Below are 23,646 nucleotides of genomic sequence, written 5' to 3'. Positions count from 1 at the left end.
CCAAAGGCGCCTTGCATAGCCTGCGGTTGGAAAAGATGAAAGACTCTGTGGGATGAGCATGGGAATGGCCTTAATTTAGAGTCCCAACTATGTTGAGTGAAAAAAATAAAATTGGCACAGGTTGTGCTTTTTGTGGGACTGCAGTAGGAAATTAGATGTATAATGCATGAGAATCCAAATTCCAGTCGCTGACATAACCACAGACCCTTAAACTATGCAAGAGGGGCTTCAATCGCCACCCAGCTTTGACCAGAAACCGGTGCTAGGCCGAAGGGCACTGAAGTGATGGGTTAGTGGGGGAGAAATAAACGAGAGAGAAAGCACTAGAAAATGTCAAAATGTACAGCTGCAGCATTCCCCAACTTGATTAGGGAGCATTCACATCACCGTTTAGCTTTCCGTTCTTCTGATCCATCAGAAGAAGAGAGAGAGAGAAAAAAAATACAGGATCCTGCGGCATCAGTTTTCATCCTTTCGAACCATTTCAGTCTGAGATCCGTGTTTTTATCCCCATCTAAAAAACGGATCTCAGACGGAAATGACTCAAACGGATGAAAACTGATGCAACAGTTGTTTTTTTTTTACAGGATCCTGTTTTTTTTTTTTTTCTCTTTTCTTCTGACAGATCAGAAAAGCGGAAAGCTAAACAGTGATGTAAATGCTCCCTTAAATACACAAGTGCAGCAAACTTTACATTTAAGGGCTATGCACACCTTCAGGGGCATTTTGTTTTAACGATTATATTTTACCTATTTTGGGCTAAAAATCTTTTTTTCAGCCTTTATTAAAAATATTCAGCTGTTCTGTCACAAAGGGTTAACTCTTTGTCTAGCTGTGTGAATGGTACATTCGCTTTGCGCTGGTCACCTAGTAACCCTTATCTCTAAATTTACTTATTTAAAGGGATTATTCTGTCACCTGGATTTTGCCTATAGAGCTGCGGACATGCGCTGCTAGATCGCCGCTAGCACGTCCGCCATATACATTCCCCGTAGCTGTGAGTGCTTTTATTGTGTCAAAAAAACTATTTTATATATATATGTAAATGAGGCAAGTAAGGAGCGCAAGGGGCAGTTACTAAAGTTTCTGGATCCCAGCCACGCCCACTGTGAAGGAGCCCAGCACCGCCCGCATCCTCCTAATCTCCTTCTTGCTCCCTGATGTCACAAAGCTAGAGCGCCGTAATCTTGCACATGGGCGAGTACGCAGCATGTCAGTGCCTGCATAGTGTTCCTTACCTGGGCTGGCATCAGCCTCAGGGAACGAACTGCGCATGTGCTAGCTGCGAGATTACCGCGCTCTAACTTTTTGACGTCGCAGAGCAAGGAGGAGATTCGGAGGATGCGGGCGGTGCTGGGCTCCTTCACAGTGGGCGTGGCTGGGATCCAGAAACTTTAGCAACAGCCCCTTAGGCTCCTTACTTGCCTCATTTACATATATATAAAATAGTTTTTTTTGACACAATAAAAGCACTCACAGCTATGGGGAATGGATATTGCGGATGTGCTAGTGGCGATCTAGGAGCGCATTTCCGCAGCTCTATAGGAAAAATCCAGGTGACAGAATCCCTTTAAGCCACATTCTTATCAGTAAGATAAGAACTGAGCTATAATGAGTGTTTAGGAGGTCAGAGATAAGGAGCTGTCAGCTGAGCTGCCTGATGGAACAGAGTGAAAACAGACAGCATGCTACTAGAGAATCTAAAGGCTGTACAGAGAAAGGGGCTCCACATTTTTAATAAAGACCAATTTAAAAAATTATTTTAAGCTCAAAAGGAGTACAATACAATAACAAAATTGCTCCTAAAGGTGTACATAGCCGTTAAGCCCTCATGGACACGACCCTATGAATTTTGCACTCTGCAAAATACGGATACCATCCATGTGCCTTCTGCATTCTTTTGTGGACCCATAGACTTCAATGGGTCCGTGGACAGTATTCTGCAGATAAGAATAGGACATGTTTGCGGAATGCACCTACGGATGGCTACAAATGGATTCTATTAGGGGGAGGGGGTTTGGGACAAAAATGGACCTTAAACATACCAGTAAATCCACCAAGAAATGGCAAGAGAAAAAAAAAAAAAAAAAACTGCCTAAAGCCTCATTTACACCTCCGTGTTCCACGTATGTGTGCTGTACGTGTTCTCCACGGACAGCACACGTACCCATTCATCTTAATGTTTGTATTCACACATCAGTGTTTTAACACGGTCCGTGGGTTTGTGTTTTTAGCACAGATGCATGCTCTGTATTGTCCGTGTTCACAGATCCATCACGTCCGTTATAGTCTATGGGTCCGTGAAAACCATGGATGCAACACGGATGCCATCACGGATCATTAAGAAGAGATGCTTTGAAAATTATTTTTCAGCTGTGCAGTGTCAGTGAAACACGGATGACACGCGGACAGCAAAAAACGTACACACGGACACACACACTTCACTTTTCACGGATTTAAGCACGGACACAGGTGTGTGAATGAGGCTTAATACAGGCAGGATTTTAGTGTGTATATAAATATATACACACACACACATACTGTATATATACACATACACACAGTACACCTAATATATATATATATATATATATATATATCTTTTTTTTTTCAAAATCTCAAATAGCGGAGAATATTCCCCAGGCAGGATGACATTGTGCATTTGATATTCCAGGCACTCAGGCGGTAGGTTCATTAAAGAGTATTTTTATCCTGTCTACAATATCTGTCTGGGCAGAAATGACTCAGAAAGTCCATACTGTACAATGCGCCATTTGCCTCTGACAACTAGGATTAAAGAAGAAAAAACCTAAATGTGCAGAGAACCCAGCTGAGTAAAAAGGAATACCCAGAGCTTGTCTAGAGCCATGGAAATCCCCTTCTTCCTTCTACCTAATCGAAAACCTCCGGCCAATAAGAAGAAAATTAATTCAGAATGGGCTCAGCTCAAGCAGAAAATGCAATTTTCAGAACACAAAAGAGATATAGCGCCTAATAAAGAATAATGATTTAATAAGATTTTGCGGCACTTTATGGTCAGAGGCCCGGCTCTGAGTGCAGCCAGTTTACCAACTAGTTAACTCTTTGACTATCCAAAGGCCACAACATAAAACTGCCCTAACGACACCGCGTGAAATACAACAATCTGTAAATACGGGGTCTATACAAAGTACTAAACCCTGTTAGAAGAACGTAAAATTTATGAAGCTTGTGAAAAAAATAAAAATAAAAAGTCTACAAATGAATAAAGGGGTTGTCCAGGGGGGCTATCCTCAGGATAGCTGATCGGTCAGGGTACAATGTCCCGCTTGTCACTGCAGTGTTACTCCCATTGACTTCGATGGGAGCAGGGCCATAGTAACAAGCTCCCTCCATTAGTCCTGGTGCCAGATCTACACCCGAACAGCAGAGTGTTGGACCCCCACGATCAGCTAGGGATGGCCTATCCTGAGGACCATTAAAAGCTGGACAACTCCTTTAAGCACAAAATAACTGAAACTATAACTATTCCCTCTGTAAAGGCAGTGTTTAGTGAAGGCACCTGTGACCGTTACATCCATCTATCTGCATACATGTATCCGTTTTGCACACGCATCAAACTGGTATCTGGTGGGGCACGCCCCAGATTTTTGGCCGGTGCTCCAAGCCACTTTCACTGTCAACTGTACCTCTATCCTCAGGGTGCAGATAGAATACTACATCTACTAGCTCCATGCTCCAGCATTCAATCTCAACGGCCTGCAGCCTTTCAGACGCGAGATGAATTAGAAAGGTGGTCTCACAGATACCGGCTGTGTGCGTTCTGCATTTTGCGGAACGCACACGGCCAGCCCTATGATAGAAATGCCTATTCTTGGCATTATAGGACCTGCTCTATCTTTTTTGCAAGGCCGCGGTACGGAAGTGCGGATGCGGACAGCACATGGTGTGTGGTCCCATTGCGGTTTTGCGGAACGGATGCGGGCACATAAATACGGTCGTCTGAATTAACCCTTTGTGTGAACATGCACTGGAATACCCAGCTGTACATAGGTTGTGCTATAAAAGTACTGAATCTACACTGAAAATCAGGTATTCCGGTTATAACAAGTTATCCTGTGGATAGGGGATAACTATCATATCGGAGCGGTAGTGCCCCCAACTATCACGAGATGGGGGGCCCCGTACCTTGTGGAGCCCCCTGAAATTGATGGTGCGGCTAGAAGGAAAAGTGCGCCTCTACTCCATTCATTTCAAGATAGCAGTTCATAGTACTCATCCCATAGAAATGAATGGAGCAGCGGCACGCTTTTCCGACCAGCCACTCGGTCCATTTCAGTGGGCTCCACTGGGTACAGGGCCCTCGTCCTTGTGATCGGTGGGGGTCCCAGCGGTAGGATCCCCACCGATCTAACAGTTATCCCATATCCTGTGGATAAGGGATAACTTGTTATAACTGGAATACCCTTTTAGTACAGGAGAAATATAAAATCCATGACAAGTTTCATACCTGTTGAACAGTTTGTCAGAGTTTTGCTTCAAGAGATCCCGTTCCTTCTCCAAGTCACTGATTCGATCAAGTAGCTAAGAGAGAAAATAAGGATATTCTACACCAAGTAACAGAAAAACACAAGCAGGAGGTAGGCTTGCATCTGAAAAAGTTTCTATAGAAGTCATTTAGAGGCACAGCAAAGATGGAGCCCCACAGACAAGAACAAAGTGGTCCTCCAATATAGTGCTGAGCAGAAGGACCTGGTGCTCGTTTCCCCCTTTCTGTCACCTTTGGCTTAAAGGGGTTGTAAATGATTAGAAAAACATGGCTGCTTTCTTCCGGAAAACAGTGCCACACCTGTCCGCGGGCTGTGTGTGGTATAGAAGCTCAGCATCGCTCATTTCAATGCAGCTGCAATACCATACACAGCCCATTGACAGAAGTGGCGCTGTTTCTGGAAGAAATGAGCCATGTATCTCTAATCCTGTATCAACCCTTTAACACCGCAGATTCAGTAAACAGGATGGGACCCTTTCTGCAGTGATTGGGAAGACTAGATGGGCCAAATGGTTCTTATCTGCCGACACATTCTATGTTTCTATGACCCCATAAAAGTGGCATGGGCTGCTTATATGGCACTCTTGCCCGTTGCATTCCGACATGGGGACACCAGGCGTTACTACAAATCTTTAACACAGGGTCTGCCTGATGACTAAAAAGACTGTTAAAGGGGTCGTTCGGGTCGTCGCCAGAAATAACACAGAGGACTGAGCCGGAAGCACAGCTCCATCCACTGTGTAGTGGCCATGCCTGGTTACTGCAACTTCAGCTCTCATTCATTTTAATGGGAACTGAGCTGCAGTAACCTGACATGGCCACTACACAGTGGATGGAGCTGTGCTTCCGGCTCAGTCCTCTGTGTTATATCCGGCGCAGTGACTGATCGGTGGGGGTGCGAGACATTGGACCCACATCGATCTGATAGTGATGACTTATCCTAAAGATAAGTCATCAATATTCGGAACCCGGTCAACCCCTTTCAAACAACTTCAGTTATAATTCCTGAAACTGTCTTTAGCCGATGACTGAGTCACTTTTGAGTCAGATTGGAAAAACATGGCTGCTTTGCTCCAGAAACAGCGCCACTCTTGCCACTGGTGAGGTCTGATGGGGGTCTGATCTGAGCACTATCGGGGTTCTGATCGGAACTCTGATCTGAGGTCTGACATGGGGGTGGGTCTGATCTTATGTCTTTTATGGGGGTCAAATCTGAAGTCTGATATGGGGGTCTAATCTGAAGTCTGATATGGGGGTCTAATCTGAAGTCTGATATGGGGGTCTGATAAAGATTGGGGGTCTAATTTGGGGGTTTGTTCTGAGGAGTGATAAAAAAAAATGTTTTTCTTATTTTCCTCCTCTAAAACCTAGGTGCGTCTTATAAAGTGAAAAAATACGGTATGTGTTTCAGTAAATAATTCATACTCAATTACCATTATATACAATCGACCAGATTAATTGACATTCATATGAATTACTGAAAACACGTGGCAAGCCAACAACAGTAACCGCTTCACATATAAAAGGCTGAATAGAAGTCGAATAAAATAAACTAAAAATAAAAACTAAACCCTCTAATGACAGTGTTGACAGGAGATGAGAATGCGAAAACCTCTGCCACAGTTGAATCAACTCATCTGTTTTAATGCAAAATTTCAATTACAAGCTCTTTAAAACATGCCAAAGAGAACCACTGGCAGAGAAAAGAGACTGGCTTAGCTTCGAGACAGAACAAAGATGTCTTCTTTTATATGATTTCATTTCACTGAACTGTGACACGCACTGAAATGCAGAGTGGCTGAATTATTAAATGGAGATGGCATGCATAATCCTGATCTCCTTGTCTAGCTCAAGAAATGTGCTGGAACTAAACCTCGCTAAGTGAAGAGAGAAAAAAAAAAATCTGCATTAAAAGAATCTGAAAAAAAGAAATAATGTATAATGTGGGACAGAATTAGGTCACACTGTGTCATTTTTCTAAGAGATCATTTAAAGGGGTATTCCAATCATATAACAGTCTATAGCAGGCATGCTCAACCTGCGGCCCTCCAGCTGTTGTAAAACGACAACACCCACAATGCCCTGCTGTAGGCTGATAGCTGTAGGCGGTTCGGGCATGCTGGGAGTTGTAGTTTTGCAACAGCTTGAGGGCTGCAGGTTGAGTATGCCTGCTCTATAGCATATCGCTAAGTTCACACTGGATCCGGCGGAGTTCAGCAAAAACGCTTCCGTTACTGATAATACAACCGTCTGCATCCGTTATGAACGGATCCGGTTGTATTATCTATAACATTGCCAAGTCAAAGTTGATTGTGGCAGATCAAACGGATCCGTCCCCATTGACTTGCATTGGAGGTCATGCCGGATCCGTCTTGCTCCACATCCCAGGACGGAAAGCAAACTACAGTATGCTGCGGTTTGCTCTCCGGTATGGAAACGGGACGGAATGCATCTTGGAGTATTCCGTTCTGTTCAGTTCAGTTTTGTCCCCATTGACAATGAATGGGGACAAAACGGAAGCGTTTTTTTCCGGTATTGAGCCCCTGTGACGGAACTCAATACCGGAAAACTAAAACGTTAGTGTGAAAGTAGCCTTACATATGCCATAACATTCTGCCCAGAGGGGGTTCAATCCTGAAGGGCGGAAGTGATAATCCAGCTCCGATCAGCTGCTCCTGACACATTTTGCCTGTAGCATCCAACCAGGAGACCACCACAGACGTCACTATCATAAGTAGTGTGAATAGGAAGTTTTAGGCTACATGCACACGAACATTGTTTGTTTCCGTGTCCGTTTTGTTTGTTTTTTTTGCGGATAGGATGCGGACCCATTCATTTCAATGGGTCCGCAAAAAATGCGGACAGCCCATCAGTATGTCCGTTCCGTAGCCCAGCAAAAAAAATAGAACATGCCCTATTCGTGTCCGTTTTAGGCATTGTTACAATGGATCCGCAAAAAAAACAAAAAACGGATGGCTTACGTATTTCATCCATTTTTCTTTGCGGATCCGTAATTTGCGGACCGCAAAACACATACGGCCGTGTGCATGTAGCCTTATTCTGTTGGATTCTGCACCTGCAAGGGCATTTCAGGAAACGCTTCACTGTGAAGTGCTCTCTGCATTGAGCTGTGTCAGAGGGGCTTTAAAGAAGCTTAACCCCTTAGGGACCGGGCTCATTTTCACCTTAAGGACCAGGCCATTTTTGCAAATCTGACCAGTGTCACTAAGTGCTGATAACTTTAAAATGCTTTGACTTATCCAGGCCATTCTGAGATAGTTTTTTCGTCACATATTGTACTTCGTGACACTGGTAAAATAAAGTAAAAAAAAATTATTTTTATTTATAAAAAAAATACCAAATTTACCAAAAATTTGGAAAAAATTGCAACTTTCCAAGTTTCAATTTCTCTACTTCTATATTACATAGTAATATCTACAAAAATAGTTATTACTTTACATTCCCCATATGTCTACTTCATGTTTGGCTCATTTTGGGAATTATATTTTATTTTTTGGGGATGTTACAAGGCTTAGAAGTTTAGAAGCAAATCTTGAAATTTTTCAGAAATTTTCAAAAACCCACTTTTCAAGGACCAGTTCAGGTCTGAAGTCACTTTGTGAGGCTTACATAATAGAAACCACCCATTCTAGAAACTACACCCCTCAAGGTATTCAAAAATGATTTTACAAACGTCGTTAACCCTTTAGGTGTTCCACAAGAATTAATGGAAAATAGAGATACAATTTCAAAATTTCACTTTTTTGGCAGATTTTCCATTTTAATATTTTTTTCCAGTTACAAAGCAAGGGTTAACAGCCAAACAAAACTCTATATTTATGGCCCTGATTCTGTAGTTTACAGAAACACCCCATATGTGGTCGTAAACCGCTGCACGGGCACACGGCAGGGCGCAGAAGGAAAGGAATGCCGTACGGTTTTTGGAAGGCAGATTTTGCTGGACTGGTTTTTTGACACCATGTCCCCTGATGCACCCCTAGAGTAGAAACTCTAAAAAAGTGACCCCATTTTAGAAACTACGGGATAGGGTGGCAGTTTTGTTGGTACTATTTTAGGGTACATATGATTTTTGGTTGCTCTATATTACACTTTTTGTGAGGCAAGGTAACAAGAAATAGCTGTTTTGGCACCGTTTCGATTTTTTGTTATTTACAACATTCATCTGACAGGTTAGATCATGTGGTATGTTTATAGACCAGGTTGTCACGGACGCGGCGATACCTAATATGTATACTTTTTTTATTTATGTAAGTTTTACACAATGATTTCATTTTTTAAACAAAAAAAATCATGTTTTAGTGTTTCCATTGTCTGAGAGCCATAGTTTTTTCAGTTTTTGGGCGATTATCTTGGGTAGGGTATGATTTTTGCGGCATGAGATGACGGGTTGATTGGCACTATTTTTGGGTGCGTGTGACTTTTTGATCGCTTGCTATAACACTTTTTGTGATGTAAGGTGACAAAAAAAAATTGCTTTTTTTTACACCGTTTTTATTTTTTTACGGTATTCACCTGAGGGGTTAGGTCATGTGATATTTTTATAGAGCAAGTTATTACGGATGCGGCGATACCTAATATGTATACTTTTTTTTTTTATTTATGTACGTTTTACACAATGATTTCATTTTTTAAACAAAAAAAATCATGTTTTAGTGTTTCCATTGTCTGAGAGCCATAGTTTTTTCAGTTTTTGGGCGATTATCTTGGGTAGGGTATGATTTTTGCGGGATGAGATGACGGTTTGATTGGCACTGTTTTGGGGTGCATATGACTTTTTCGCTTGCTATTACACTTTTTGTGATGTAAGGTGACAAATTTTTTTTATTTAGCACAGTTTTTATTTTTTACGGCGTTCATCTGAGGGGTTAGGTCATGTGATATGTTTATAGAGCCGGTCGATACGGACGCAGCGATACCTAATATGTCTACTCCCCCCCCCCCCTATTTTTTACCAATTTTTTTAACTTTATTTGGGGAAAATGACGTTTTTGTTTATTTTTACTTGAAACTTTTAATTTTTGGGGGGGGAACTTAATTTTTTTAACTTTTTTTTTCGTCCCATTTTGGGACTTCAATTTTTGGGGGTCTAATGCTTTACAATGCATTCCAATACTTCTGTATTGGAATGCATTGGCTGTATGAGTAATACAGTGAGTATTACTCATACAGCTTCCGGCCTGTGAGATCCAGGGGGCTGGATCTCACAGGCACGTCACAGGAAGGCAGCGGCGATGCCTCAGGAAGGCATCGCGCTGCCTACCATGCCATCGGGTCCCCCCTACAGCCCCATGGGGACCCGACGACATCACCGCCCGCCGCACCATAAAAAGCCGCAAACCGCAGGTCTGAAATGACACAGGACCCCCCCCCCCGCGCATTTAGCCAAGGTGCCTGCTCAACGATTTGAGCAGGCACCTTGTTCCGATCACTGCCCGCCGGGCGGCGGTGATCGGAAATACCGGTACGTCATGTGTCCTTAAGTATCGGGACAACATGCCGTACCGGTACGTCATGTGTCCTAAAGAGGTTAAAGGGGTTTTGCCGTGAAAAATATTTTTCAAACCAGCACCTGGATGCTTTTGTAATTGCATGAAATTAAACATTTAATATAGCCACAGAGCTATTCAATAAAATGTATCTGTATAGCGCCACCTGCTGTTTCTTCTTTTCCTTATTTCTTGTCCACTTTATTGAGGTGGTCACACGCGCTCAGTTTAAATCTTAAACTGTCACAAGCCAAAACTTCTGTAAGAAACTGTGACAGTTACATGAGAGAGCTGTAGCAGAAAGGAAATACCCCCTGAAAAAGGATGTGCCCCCTGAGCTGCCAGCTTACAATAAATAGAAGACCAATTGGAGCAATGAATGTGGAGATCTCTGGATCCATGTGAGGTACAGGGCTGGTTCTAGCTTTGTTAGAAAAAGATTGTCATGTACTATATGATGTCTGATTTTTATTTTTACATCAATGATGGCATAACCCCTTTAATGCAGAAGGCACCTCCTGGGCACTTGCAGATGCAGAATCTGGCAGAATAAAACCTCTCATTCACACTATTCCTGATAATGAAAGCTCCACAATAGGAATCTTGTACTGTTCTCCCCAGCGCTAACTGGTTTTCTCAGCAGTTTACCAGGCTCAAAACTGCTGACTGTTTGGAAATCAAAAATGCATACTTTGTGGGGCCATATATCAATTGATACAAACCTCTTCAATCCTTCGCTGGGAGAAGGTGTTAGACTGCACTTGCTTCTCCAGGTGAAAGTTTTTCAGGCGCTCTTCTTTCAGCTGGCCATTAAGGCTTTCTACTTCCCTCACAAATGCTTCTTGACTCGCTTTCATGGCTTTTAAATTCTAGAGGAGAAAGTTTGAACTTACAGCAATGAGATTTATACCTACAGCAATAAGTGGGAAAACAAGGTCAAATGTTCTCACAGATACATGGAAGAAGCACTAACAAAAGGTCTGGGATCTTGAATCACCAATGACTTCGAGAATAATACTAACCTTTAGGGGACGGCCCCACAGTCAGGTTTCTACATGCAGTTTTGGAAGCCAAAATCAGGACTGAATCATAAATGTAGAGAAAGCATAAAGGACAGCTAGGACTTCTTTTTTTTTATTCAATTCTGATTTTGGCTCTCAAAACAAACAGCATGCAGAAACCAGATCGCTAGGATATGCCATCAATGTCAAAAAGGTGCAAGTCCCACCTCTAGCAGAGAACGGGGCCCCCCGAAGTGAAGGAGTGCTCAGTTATTTAGCGGTGAATGGAGAGCACACTGGGCAAGCGTGGCCATCTCTGCGTTCACTGCTGTGAGAATGCTGGAGATAGCCAAGCCAGAACTCCCACAGCGGTGAAAGTGGGTGGGGGATGGCTGCTCTCTGTTCACTTCTGGGGTCCCATTCTGGAGATAGGAGGGACCCACACCAACCTGCCATATCTTGATCAGACTTGTTTACAGAACTGTATGGTCGCCATTTAAAATCCAAACGGTTTCACCATGTTAATGAGAAGGATCATTTCAGCCTCCACCAGAGATCAATGAAGAGCAGGACACGAGAACACTGGCCAATGACAGCCCTGCGATACAACGGGAGAGTTGAGGATATGAGCCCAAGGCAAAGGAATTATACACTGGCCAATGGCTATGGGAAAGCAGTATTGTAAATGAACCATTTTGGAGAAAATCAATACGCGATGCTTGAAAGGGGCGCCTAAGCCTTTGGCACACTTTTAAAAACAGTCTCTCCATTTACTTGAACGGCTTTAAAAAAGACTCTCATAAACATGAAAAGGAGGAACGACTATCTCATTTTCCACACTTCTGGACAAGGCTACACATATGAAAGATCTAATGAATAAATGCCTCTCCGTGAACCGAGCCCTGCACAGAGCACTGAGAATGCAAATCCAGCTGCAAAGATCAAAAGTAGGATGCATAAATATTAATAGCCCAAAAAGAATGGATAGAAAATATTTCTGGCTTCTTTTATTTGTAGATGCTACAAAAAGGTAATAAATGAACATAAGGGTCATGTAAGTGTAACTGTGGGACATGGCTGCATGATATTATCAGTACAATGGGGAGTAAATGGGAATATCTCAACAAACAGATAATCCTTCATCAACCAGGCGACCTGAAGACCTCCTTTAAAGGGGTTATCCAACATTAACACAGACCTGCCAGAGTGGCCATCCTGCGGTGAGGATGATGCTTACCTAGTCCTCGCCGCTGGGTTCGGTGTCTGTCGCTCCCGGAACGGCTCCTGCTCTCAACAATATCCGATGACACATGACCGCTGCAGCCAATCACAGGCTGTAGTGGTGATCTGCCCCCCCTTGCATCTCGACAACTGAACACCTGTGATTGGCTGCAGCGGTCATGTGTCCCCAGCGGTCATGCAGCGGTCATGTGTTTTCCAGAGTTGCAGGGAGAGGAGGAGGAGGCGGCCTGGGAGCGACAGACCCCAAACCAAGTGGTGGGGACCAGGCAAGTATGATCTCCACCATGGGTCGGCCATCTTAAAAGATCTTTATTAGTTTAGGATAACCCCTTTGAAATCAGGCTGATTTGGATGAATAAAGTTCCCCACACACATTTAAAAGCAGTTGATGAACGCTCATTCAGCCAGCAGCTCTCTCTCCCAATTCCCCCATACACATACATGTGTGGCTAATCACCAGCTGGTTCGGCCGACAATACACTAATGTGCATGGGACTAAGCCTTAACACTTAAAGGTTATGTACAACTTCAGGGGAATTTTTTTTTTTTTAGGATTGCATTTAACTCATTTTGGGCTGTAAATCATTTTTTCAATTGGTCTTTATTAAAAATATTCAGCCATTCTGTCGCAAAGGTTTAACGGTTTCTCTAGCTGTGTGAATCGTACTTTCACTTTGTGCCAGTCATCTAATAAACCTCATCTCTAAATTACTAAAAGGTCATAAACACATTTAAGCCACATTCATATCAGTAAGATAAGAATTGAGCTACACTGTGCATTTAGGAGATCAGGAGCTGTCAGCTGAGCTGCCTGACTGAACACAGTAAAAACACAGAGCTTGCTACTAGAGAATCTCAAGCCTGTACAGAGAAAGGGGATCCAAATTTTTAATAAAGACAAATTGAAAAAATGATTTTTTAGCTCAAAATAAATGTGTAAAAAGGTTAAAAAAAAAAAAAAAAAAAAAAGTGTACATAGCCCTTAAAGGATGCAGCCTAGTTTGCAGTGATTTTTCTAGTTTTTTCATCTGCACATCCCTAAAGCCATTATTAAAAAAAAAAAATCATATTCTCATCAGTAGGACGGTAAGTAGATAAAATCTGTCATGGACATGGGGTGATCACACAAAAGCTTAGAACGATACAAGTCCCAGCTCTGATGACTCTACTGTAACTAAACAGACTAAGCGCCTGCACTGTATGTCCACCACATCAGAAAGGTCAGATGTTTATCCACTGAAAGGCCTCATGCACACGACCGTGGTGTGTTTTGCGGTCCGCAAATAGCGGATCCGCAAAACACGGACGGCGTCCGTGCGCGTTCCGCAATTTGTGGAACGGCACGGACAGCCTTCAATATAAATGCCTATTCTTGTCCGCAAAGCGCAGACAAGAATAGGACAGGTTATATTTTTTTAGCGGGGCCATGGAACGGAGCAACGGATGCGGACAGCACACGGAGTGCTGTCCGCATCTTTTGCGGCCCCATTGACGGCGGCTCGGATGCGGACCAAAACAACGGCCGTGTGCATGAGGCCAAAGTGGAATGACAGTAAGGAGAGATCTTGAAAACTGGGACTAACTGATCCAAAAATTATACTAGAAAAGTGTATACATTTTAATTTCAAAAGAAATAATTTTGCTGAAACAATAAAACTAGTTAAGTTAGGGCTAGCGGACAACTTGTGGCCATGCAACATTAAATAGGTTGTCCCATTACAAACACTTTTCCCTATGAATACAATAGGGGATAAGTGACTCATCGGTGGGGATCTGAAAGCTGTTGCCCCCATCGATCATGAGAAGGGGTCGATCTATTGAGCTCGAAGGGAGTACAAGTGCTCGGCTGTCTCCGGAAGTTCTATAGAGTCGAATAGAACCACAGCACAACCATCAGTAAGCCGCACCAGTCAGATCCCCACTGATTAGACATGGATCAGTGTTTGTAATGGGACAAACCCTTAGGCCTCTTTCACACGGGCGTCGCGTGTGAGGGCCGGATAGGATGCGGGTGCGTTGCGGGAAAATGCGCGATTTTAATACGTTTTGCACGCGCGTGAGAAAAATCACCATGTTTGGTACCCAGACCCGAACTTCTTCACAGGTGTTGTGTAAATTTTATTATTTTCCCTTATACCATGGTTATAAGGGAAAATAATAGCATTCTTAATACAGAATGCATAGTAAAATGTCCATTGAGGGGTTGAAAATAATAAACAAATTTAACTCACCCCATCCACTTGGTCGCGTAGCGGATCTCCTCTTCTTTCTTCAGGACCTGGCAAAATGACCTTTGATGACGTCACTGCGCTCATCACATGATCCATCACCATGGTGATGGATCATGTGATGGACCATGTGATGTGTGCAGTGATGTCACCAAAGGTCCTTTTCTCCCAGGTCATCAAAGAAGAAGAAAGAAGAGAAGCCGTGCTGCGCAAACAAGTGGATGAGGTGAGTTTAATTATTTATTTATTTTTTTAACCCCTCCATCCCTAATTTACACAACACCGATCCCAAACCCGAACTTCTGTGAAGAAGTCCGGGTTCGGGTCTGGGTACCAAACATGGCGGTTTCTCTCACGCGCGTGCAAAACGCATTAAAATGTTTTGCACTCGCACGGAAAAATTGTGCATTTTCCCGCAACGCACCCGCATCCTATCCGGCCATCACATGCGACGCCCTTGTGAAAGTGGCCTTAAAGGGAACCTGTCACCTCCCAAAACCATCCCAGGCCGCCAGCAGTACCTGCGTGTAGCCAGCAATGTGTTTCTGATGATGCCTTTCTTCCTGAAGGCAGATGCAGCAAAAGTACTGAAAACATTGTTTTATCCCCTGCCCGGCGCGCTTCTCCACACATGCTTGAAGTCAAGGAGGCAGCGCAGGTACTGCTGGCGGTTTGGGATGGTTTTGGAAGGTGACAGGTGATTGTCCATATTGCTATCCTTTGCTGGCTTCATTCATTTTTCCATTACATTATACTCTGCTTGTTTCCATGGTTACGACCACCCTGCAATCCATTAGTAGTGGTCGTGCTTGCACACTGTGGGGAAAATCGCTAACCTATGTGAGCTCCCACAGTCCCCGCCACCAAATAGGCTGGTGCTTTTTCCTATAATGTACAAGCACGACCACCACTGATGGATTGCAGGGTGGTCGTAACCATGGAAACAAGCAGTGTATAATGTGATGGAAAAATGAATCCAGCCAGCCAAGGAGACAATATGGATAAACACAATACATTAGTAAGTGCCAGTATTAACTTTGTCTACATGATAAATGGCATTTGCTGAAGTGTGACAAGCCCTTTAAAGGAACGTGATTGGCATGAATGAGGAGCGCTGCGGTTCGCCAGTATGCAAGCGTATGCCGCAGAACTACAAGTCACCGTGTAGCTCTCAGCCTATAAAGTTTATCATTCCAAGAAAGACTTACGTCTTGGAGCAGATGGAACTTGCTCTCCAGCTCGGTGAAAGCCCTGCTCTTGTCTGCTAGCTGTTTCTGGAGTTTAATCGTAAGGACATTCTCTTTGATTGTTGTCCTGTATTAGAAAAAAAACACAAACACGATCACATAGGTGAACGATGCAGCACATCAAAAAAAGATATCCAGACAGAAAACGACAGCGGAGTGTAATCACAATGTCTGGGGAGGAAAGGTAGCACTTATTTCATCAAGGTAATGAGCTCTCATTTGCTAATGTCATGTATACTGTAATCTCTTGCAGAAGCGCCTGCCAGATTGTCTGCAGATTGATCTGTGATTACCGTACTTATTTTAGGCTACTTTCACACTAGCGTCGGGGCTCCGCTTGTGAGCTCCGTTTGAAGGGTCTCACAAGCGGCCCCGAAAGCATCCGTACTGCCCCAATGCATTCTGAGTGGATGCGGATCCGCTCAGAATGCATCAGTCTGGCAGCGTTCAGCCTCCGCTCCGCTCAGCAGGCGGACACCCGAATGCAGCTTGCAGCGTTCGGGTGTCCGCCTGGCCGTGCGGAGGCGAGCGGATCCGTCCAGACTTACAATGTAAGTCAATGGGGACGGATCCGTTTGAAGTTGACACAGTATGGCTCAATTTTCAAACGGATCCATCCCCCATTGACTTTCAATGTAAAGTCTGGACGGATCCGTCTGAACAACTTTCAGACTTAGAATTTTTTCTAAACTATAATGCAGACGGATCCCTTCTGAACGGATCCAAACGTCTGCATTATAGGAGCGGATCCGTCTGTGCAGACACCAGACGGATCCGCTCTGAAAGTAGCTTAAGGACATCTTCCTTCCAGACAATATGCTGATCTCTAGTGGAGGAGACCAATGCATTTACGTGCAGCGATCTCCTCCAGGGTATAGGGGGGAATGATCGCTAAGGCCATCGCTCTTCTCCATACATCATCCCATGAATGATAAGTACTCTAAAATGGTGCTGATAAAAATAACTCATCCAGTAAACGTCAACTAATAAATAAAAAGGTCATGGGTCTTGGAAAGTGAGAACACCAAAAAAAAATTAAATTAAAATTTGTAATACTAAAATGCAAAAGTACTAAAATAATTGAAAAAATAAATAAATCCCATACGCTCTACTTATATGGTATCGCTGCATTCAAACTGACCTGTAGAATAAAGTTAATCTGCAATTTTTACAGCACAACGAATAGCAGGAAAAAAAAGACAATGGTGCCACAGAATAATAAAACTACTCCAATAAAAGCAACATGTCTTCATACAGCTACACAGAAAGTTATGGCTCTTAGAATTTGAAGATGAAAAAACAAAAACAAAAAACGGTTGGTCCTTAAGGGGTTAACTACTTGTGGAATGTTGGATACAGATATAAATAAATCAGCCCATACCGCAGCCCCTGGTGATGGGAAACTACGGATATTTCCTCTATATAGTAGAAAAGACCATGATGGTAAAGGAGCGCAAACATTTTTTAAAGGGTAACTGTCATATATATTTTTAATAGAATTGGATTAGTCTGACTAAGTTTACCTTAGTTCCCTAGTTAATACTTTCATATAGGTATTGAATTACCTAGTAATTGCAGTATGTTTTTTCCTCCCCCAGGCATTTTAGTGATGTGGCTAAGGGCTTGTTCACACAAACGTTTTTTACGTTCCCTATACGGAACCATTCATTTCAACGGTTCCGCAAAAAAAACTAAATGTACTCCGTATGCATTCCGTTCAAAGATAGAACATGTCCTATTATTGCCCGCAAATCACGTTTCGTAGCTTCATTCAAGTCAATGGGTCAGCAAAAAAATAAAAAACGGAACACATACTGAATGTACAGTCGTGGCCAAAAGTTTTGAGAATTAGATAAATATTGGAAAAGTTGCTGCTTAAGTTTTTATAATAGCAATTTGCATATACTCCAGAATGTTATGAAGAGTGATCAGATGAATTGCATAGTCTTTCTTTGCCATGAAAATTAACTTAATCCCAAAAAACCCTTTCCACTGCATTTCATTGCTGTCATTAAAGGACCTGCTGAGATCATTTCAGTAATCGTCTTGTTAACTCAGGTGAGAATGTTGACGAGCACAAGGCTGGAGATCATTATGTCAGGCTGATTGGGTTAAAATGGCAGACTTGACATGTTAAAAGGAGGGTGATGCTTGAAATCATTGTTCTTCCATTGTTAACCATGGTGACCTGCAAAGAAACGCGTGCAGCCATCATTGCGTTGCATAAAAATGGCTTCACAGGCAAGGATAGTGTGGCTACTAAGATTGCACCTCAATCAACAATTTATAGGATCATCAGGAACTTCAAGGAAAGAGGTTCAATTCTTGTTAAGAAGGCTTCAGGGCGTCCAAGAAAGTCCAGCAAGCGCCAGGATCATCTCCTAAAGAGGATTCAGCTGCGGGATCGGAGTGCCACCAGTGCAGAGCTTGCTCAGGAATGGGAACAGTCAGGTGTGAGCGCATCTGCACGCACAGTGAGGCGAAGACTTTTGGAAGATGGCCTGGTGTCAAGAAGGGCAGCAAAGAAGCCACTTCTCTCCAAAAAAAACATCAGGGACAGATTGATCTTCTGCAGAAAGTATGGTGAATGGATTGCTGAGGACTGGGGCAAAGTCATATTCTCCGATGAAGCCTCTTTCCGATTGTTTGGGGCATCTGGAAAAAGGCTTGTCCGGAGAAGAAAAGGTGAGCGCTACCATCAGTCCTGTGTCATGCCAACAGTAAAGCATCCTGAGACCATTCATGTGTGGGGTTGCTTCTCATCCAAGGGAGTGGGCTCACTCACAATTTTGCCCAAAAACACAGCCATGAATAAAGAATGGTACCAAAACACCCTCCAACAGCAACTTTTTCCAACAATCCAACAACAGTTTGGTGAAGAACAATGCATTTTCCAGAATGATGGAGCACCGTGCCATAAGGCAAAAGTGATAACTAAGTGGCTCGGGGACCAAAACGTTGACATTTTGGGTCCATGGCCTGGAAACTCCCCAGATCTTAATCCCATTGAGAACTTGTGGTCAATCCTCAAGAGGTGGGTGGACAAACAAAAACCCACTAATTCTGACAAACTCCAAAAAGTGATTATGAAAGAATGAGTTGCTATCAGTCAGGAATTGGCCCAGAAGTTGATTGAGAGCATGCCCAGTGGAATTGCAGAGGTCCTGAAAAAGAAGGGCCAACACTGCAAATACTGACTCTTTGCATAAATGTCATGTAATTGTCGATAAAAGCCTTTGAAACGTATGAAGTGCGTGTAATTATATTTCACTACATCACAGAAACAACTGAAACAAAGATCTAAAAGCAGTTTAGCAGCAAACTTTGTGAAAACTAATATTTGTGTCATTCTCAAAACTTTTGGCCACGACTGTACTCCGTATGTCTTCCGTATCCGTTTTTGCGGAACCATCCATTAAAAATCTTATGCCCAGCCCAATTTTTCCAATGTAATTTCTGTATACGCCATACGGAAAAACAAAACGGAAAAAACGGAATGTAACCGGAAACACTTCTGAAATAAAAAACTGAAAAATGGATCTGTTAGAGAACAGCCCACGAAACACTGAAAAAGCCATACGGTCGTGTGAACAAGCCCTAAAACAGCGTTTCTAGGTGTCCTCCGTCTCTATCTACTATATACAGAAGACTGAGGACGTTGTCGTGGGAAGTACCGAACGCTGAGTGCGCGCTCCCGTCGGCCGGGGATAGTGCTGATATTCGTGATAAAATATCGCGATTAGAATATTCGCAAAATAAAAAAAAAATTGCTATTAGAATATTAGCGATCAACTACTCAGGAGGAAGAGGGCGTGTGTCACGGTGCGGTTCACCGTGATGTGTGTTGCCGTGCAGGCTGGCTGCATGCGCTCTTGTGTACTGGCTGCAGGCTGAAATCCTGTGCAGGCTGGTTGCTAGGGGCTGCGTGCTGGCTGCGGTATCTAGTGTGAACCTGCCCGTGTATGTGTGTACCCCTTTGACTTTATCTGTATCCTGGTATCCTTTCATTTAACTGATGATCTATCCTCTGGATAGATCATCAGCTTCTGATCGGCGGAGGTCCGACACCCGGGACCCCCGCCGATCAGCTGTTTGAGAAGTATCTGACTAGTATCAACTAGCGTGGGCGGGGCTAAGCTCTGTTCACTTGAATAGAGCTTAGCCGCGCCCACGCTAGTTGATACTAGTCGTGACGTCAGTGGGCCGGCGGTAAACAGTGAGAAGGCCGTGGCGCTGCTGGAGCGCCGCTGCCTTCTCAAACAGCTGATCGGCGGGGGTCCCGGGTGTCGGACCCCCGCCGATCAGAAGCTGATGATCTATCCAGAGGATAGATCATCAGTTAAATGAAAGTGCAGAACCCCTTTAAGTCTGGAGAAAGCCGATTGGTTGGGGTGAAGCTGCGCGTTCCCGAGATGAGCCGAATGAATTCTGGGTAGTTGGGGAGGGAGGTCTTGGCCTCAGGGTAAGGGCATCGGCGGCCATCTTGGGAAGATAGTCAGAAAGAAGTCTTGTGAGATGCGGTTGCCATGGACGGAATCTTATTAAACAAGTGGTATGTGAACACAATAATTAGAGACTATGGATTATCACCACAGCAGCAACAACATATATGAAAATAGAATTTTTAGTGACAGTTATCCTTTAATTAAACTTAAAAAAAAAAATATAAAAATGTCGTGGATGGGGGAAAACTAACTGATCGCGGGGGGTCCAATGGCTGGGACCCCGCACTGATCCTGACAATAGGGGCCACATGTTATCAATTCATTCTCTATGGGACTGGCAGAAATAGCCGAGCGCTCTACTTACCTATCTCCAGCAGTCTCATAGAGAATGAATGGGTGCATGCTTGGCCTGCTACTTCATCAGGACGGGAACATGGGAGCCCTGTTCTCACGATGAGTGGGGGACCCCACACTTTGACCCCCGGATCAGTTAGTCATCCCCTATCCTATGGATAAGGGATAACTTTCATACTAGACACCAAAAAAAAAAAAACTGGGCAATGTCTACCTTTGTACATCTAGTTCAGTACATGAGGAGCAACACATAAAGAGCTAACAGATGCCGTCTCCCAAAACCTTCACACATCAGACACAAGACGTCACATACCACAACTCAACACCCTGCTTCTCTTCCCAAGATAAAAAGCTCTGGAGATTGAGTTGCAGGTTAGTGACTGATGAACTCACTGCTCACATCAGGGGGGGGGGGAAGCCTCTTTCTATGTGAGGATGGGGTCAATCCAAACTAAAGCATGACCGGATGTCCTGTGGCCGTACCGCCAAAGCTCAGCCTGGAGCACTTTTATCCCAAAAAACTAATAAAGGCATTTAACCCTTTCAATAGCATGTACAAATAAAACCTAAATGGCAAAATGCCCGGTCATCATAATTCTACTCCTGGAAAACACCATTAAAAAATGGACCAAATCCTGGAAAGCCATTTAAAAAGGATTTGCCCCTTTATATTTATAATTAGTTTAAATTAGATAAAATACCATTTACTAATCTGAAGAGAAGGGCACCTGATTCTGGCAGCTCCAGGGACACAGGAGAGAGGGTTTCCTGTGTTGGCCCGTGACTTAGGCCTCTTGCACACGAACGTTGTGCATCCGTTCCGTGCATTGGGGACTGCAATTTGCGGTCCCCAATGCACGGGCAACGTCCCGGACGGATCGAGACCCATTCAACTTGAATGGGTCCATAATCCATCCACACCGCAATAAAATAGAACAAAGTTCTATTTCTTGCGGTGCGGAGGCACGGACAGAAACACTACGGAAGCACTCCGTAATGCTTCCGTGGGGTTACGATCCGTGCTTACGTTACGCATCTCCATGATTGCGGACCCATTCAAGTGAATGGGTCCGCATCCGTGATGTGGAGTGCACACGGGCCAGGGCCACAATGTGCCCGTATGCAGACCACAATACGGCCACGGGCACACAACATTCCTGTGCAAGAGGCCTTATACTGTCATGGCTGATGCACTGGCAAAGAGGGGGAGGCTTAGCTATTGAAATAAGTCAACAAAAATACAGAAAAGTACTTAAGGGTAGCCTGCATGCAATGGAGATGATGCTCACTCTGTAATCCAATCCATGGAAGAAGTAAAGCGGCACCAGGATCCAATCTATAATTTCTTTATTAAGGCCAAAGTTATTTAAAGGGGTATTCTGGTAGGTATTTCCACAGGGATAACTATCAGATCGGTGGGGGGTCCTACTGCTGGGACGCCCACCGATCAAAAGAACGTGCGCCCCAACGGCCCCATTCCCTCTGGAGGCCCCTTGCAGGGGGTATGATCTGAGAGGTGAGTCGCACATGCGCGCAACCACTCCATTAATTTATATGGCAGTTCCGGAGATAGCCGAGTACAGCGCCCATAGAAACTAATAAGGGTGGCCAAGCACATGTTCAACCGGACGCTCCAGTCATTTTAGGGGAGCAGCAGGGGGCACCCGTTCTCGTCATCGGTGGGGGTCTTGCATAGGAGCCTCACCAATCTGATAGTTATCCCCTACCCTGTGGATAGGAACAAAACAGAGAGCAGCACACATAGGTAGGACTGCTAGGATAGGGTGACTAGGAGCTAGATTAAAGGTAATTGGTACCGATCCGGCCAGGCTTCCTCCCTCAGGCAAGTTGCGCAAACAGAAGAATTAGATCTGTGATGGCTAACCTCCGGAACTCCAGCTGTGGTAAAACTACGACTCTCACAATGTACACTTGCTTGGCTGTTCTCAGAATTGAGCATGCTGGGAGTCGTAGTCTCTCCACAGCTGGAGTGCCGGTGGTTAGCCATCACTAAACTAGATGAAAGGTGATATGGGATGAGCTCAATCAGGGGAAGTTCCAGGCAAAGTAGTATTTTTAAAAGGCGTTATCGTTATTGAAGACAGTTTATTTTTCAGGTGACGCGTTTCCGGGCCGAACTGGCCCCTGCATCAGGCCAAAAAACATCATCTTCATGTTTCTGATCCAGTTTGGCCCCAAAATGCGTCACCTGAAAAAAAAAAAAAAAACTGTCTTCAATAAAGAGAACGCCTTTTAAAAATACTACTTTGCCTGGAACTTCACCTAATTGCGCCATGTATCATCACATATCACCTTTCACATAGCTATCCTGTGGATAGGGGATAATGTCGAACTACCGGAATTTCCCTTTACAGGAAGCGAGGTTTCGACCAGTTGGTAAAGACTCGACTGCAACGGTTTTTCACACAAAAAATATTCAGTAGTTTTAAATCCAGCACATGTATCTGATTACTTTTGTAATTGCATATAATTCTAAATTTAGTATAGCGAATGAGTTATTCAAAAAAATGTATCTGAATAGCGCCACCTGCTGTTTGTTTTTCTTTTTCTTATTTCTCTCTCCACCTTGCTGAGGGAGGTGGACGCACATGCTCAGTTCCATCCTTTAGCTTCCTCCCGAGCTGTGATAGGGAAATACAGTATCTACAGCAGAAAGAACATTCCCCCCTGAGCTGCATCAGAAAGGACACGCTCCCTGAGCTGCCAGCCTGAAGAGAATCTAGCAGAACAATTGGAGAAGTGAATGTGGAGATCTCTGGATCCATGTGAGGCACAGGGCTGGTTCTAGCTTTGTTAGAAAAAGAGATTGTCATGTACTATATGATGTCTGATTTTCATTTTTTTACATTACTCATGGGATAACCCCTTTAAGGATTGAAATTTTGCTGCTTCTATCTGTATATAACGATGGCCTTATGAAATAACTAGCAGGTTATGTAGGGCATAGTGCAGGGATGTAAGATCGCTTACTAGTTTGCTTGGGCACTGCTCCGTTCGCCCGCTGTGCCCCTGCTCACTTTTCCTGCCTGGTATGCTAATGAATATCATCGGTACAGGGAGGAGGAGGAGACTG

General features: G+C 43.8%; 1 protein-coding gene across 4 annotated transcripts in view; it reads right to left on the bottom strand.

Moving 5' to 3' along the window:
* The window catches only part of RPGRIP1L (RPGRIP1 like), a 156,464-nt gene that overhangs the window by 79,350 nt on the left and 53,468 nt on the right, over positions 1 to 23,646 (bottom strand). For all 4 annotated transcript variants that reach the window (XM_040410712.1, XM_040410713.1, XM_040410715.1 and 1 more), the window contains exons 7-9: positions 15,715 to 15,820; positions 10,758 to 10,904; positions 4,490 to 4,563 (exon numbers count right to left, since the gene is read on the bottom strand). In XM_040410712.1, coding sequence (XP_040266646.1) covers positions 4,490 to 4,563; positions 10,758 to 10,904; positions 15,715 to 15,820 — 327 coding nt within the window. The remainder of the gene's footprint in view (positions 1 to 4,489; positions 4,564 to 10,757; positions 10,905 to 15,714; positions 15,821 to 23,646) is intronic.

This window comes from Bufo bufo, chromosome 10 (assembly GCF_905171765.1).
Source record: "Bufo bufo chromosome 10, aBufBuf1.1, whole genome shotgun sequence".
Lineage (NCBI taxonomy): Eukaryota > Metazoa > Chordata > Amphibia > Anura > Bufonidae > Bufo > Bufo bufo.
The sequence above is the reverse complement of the archived record's forward strand: the minus strand, read 5'-3'. Positions and strand labels throughout refer to the sequence as shown.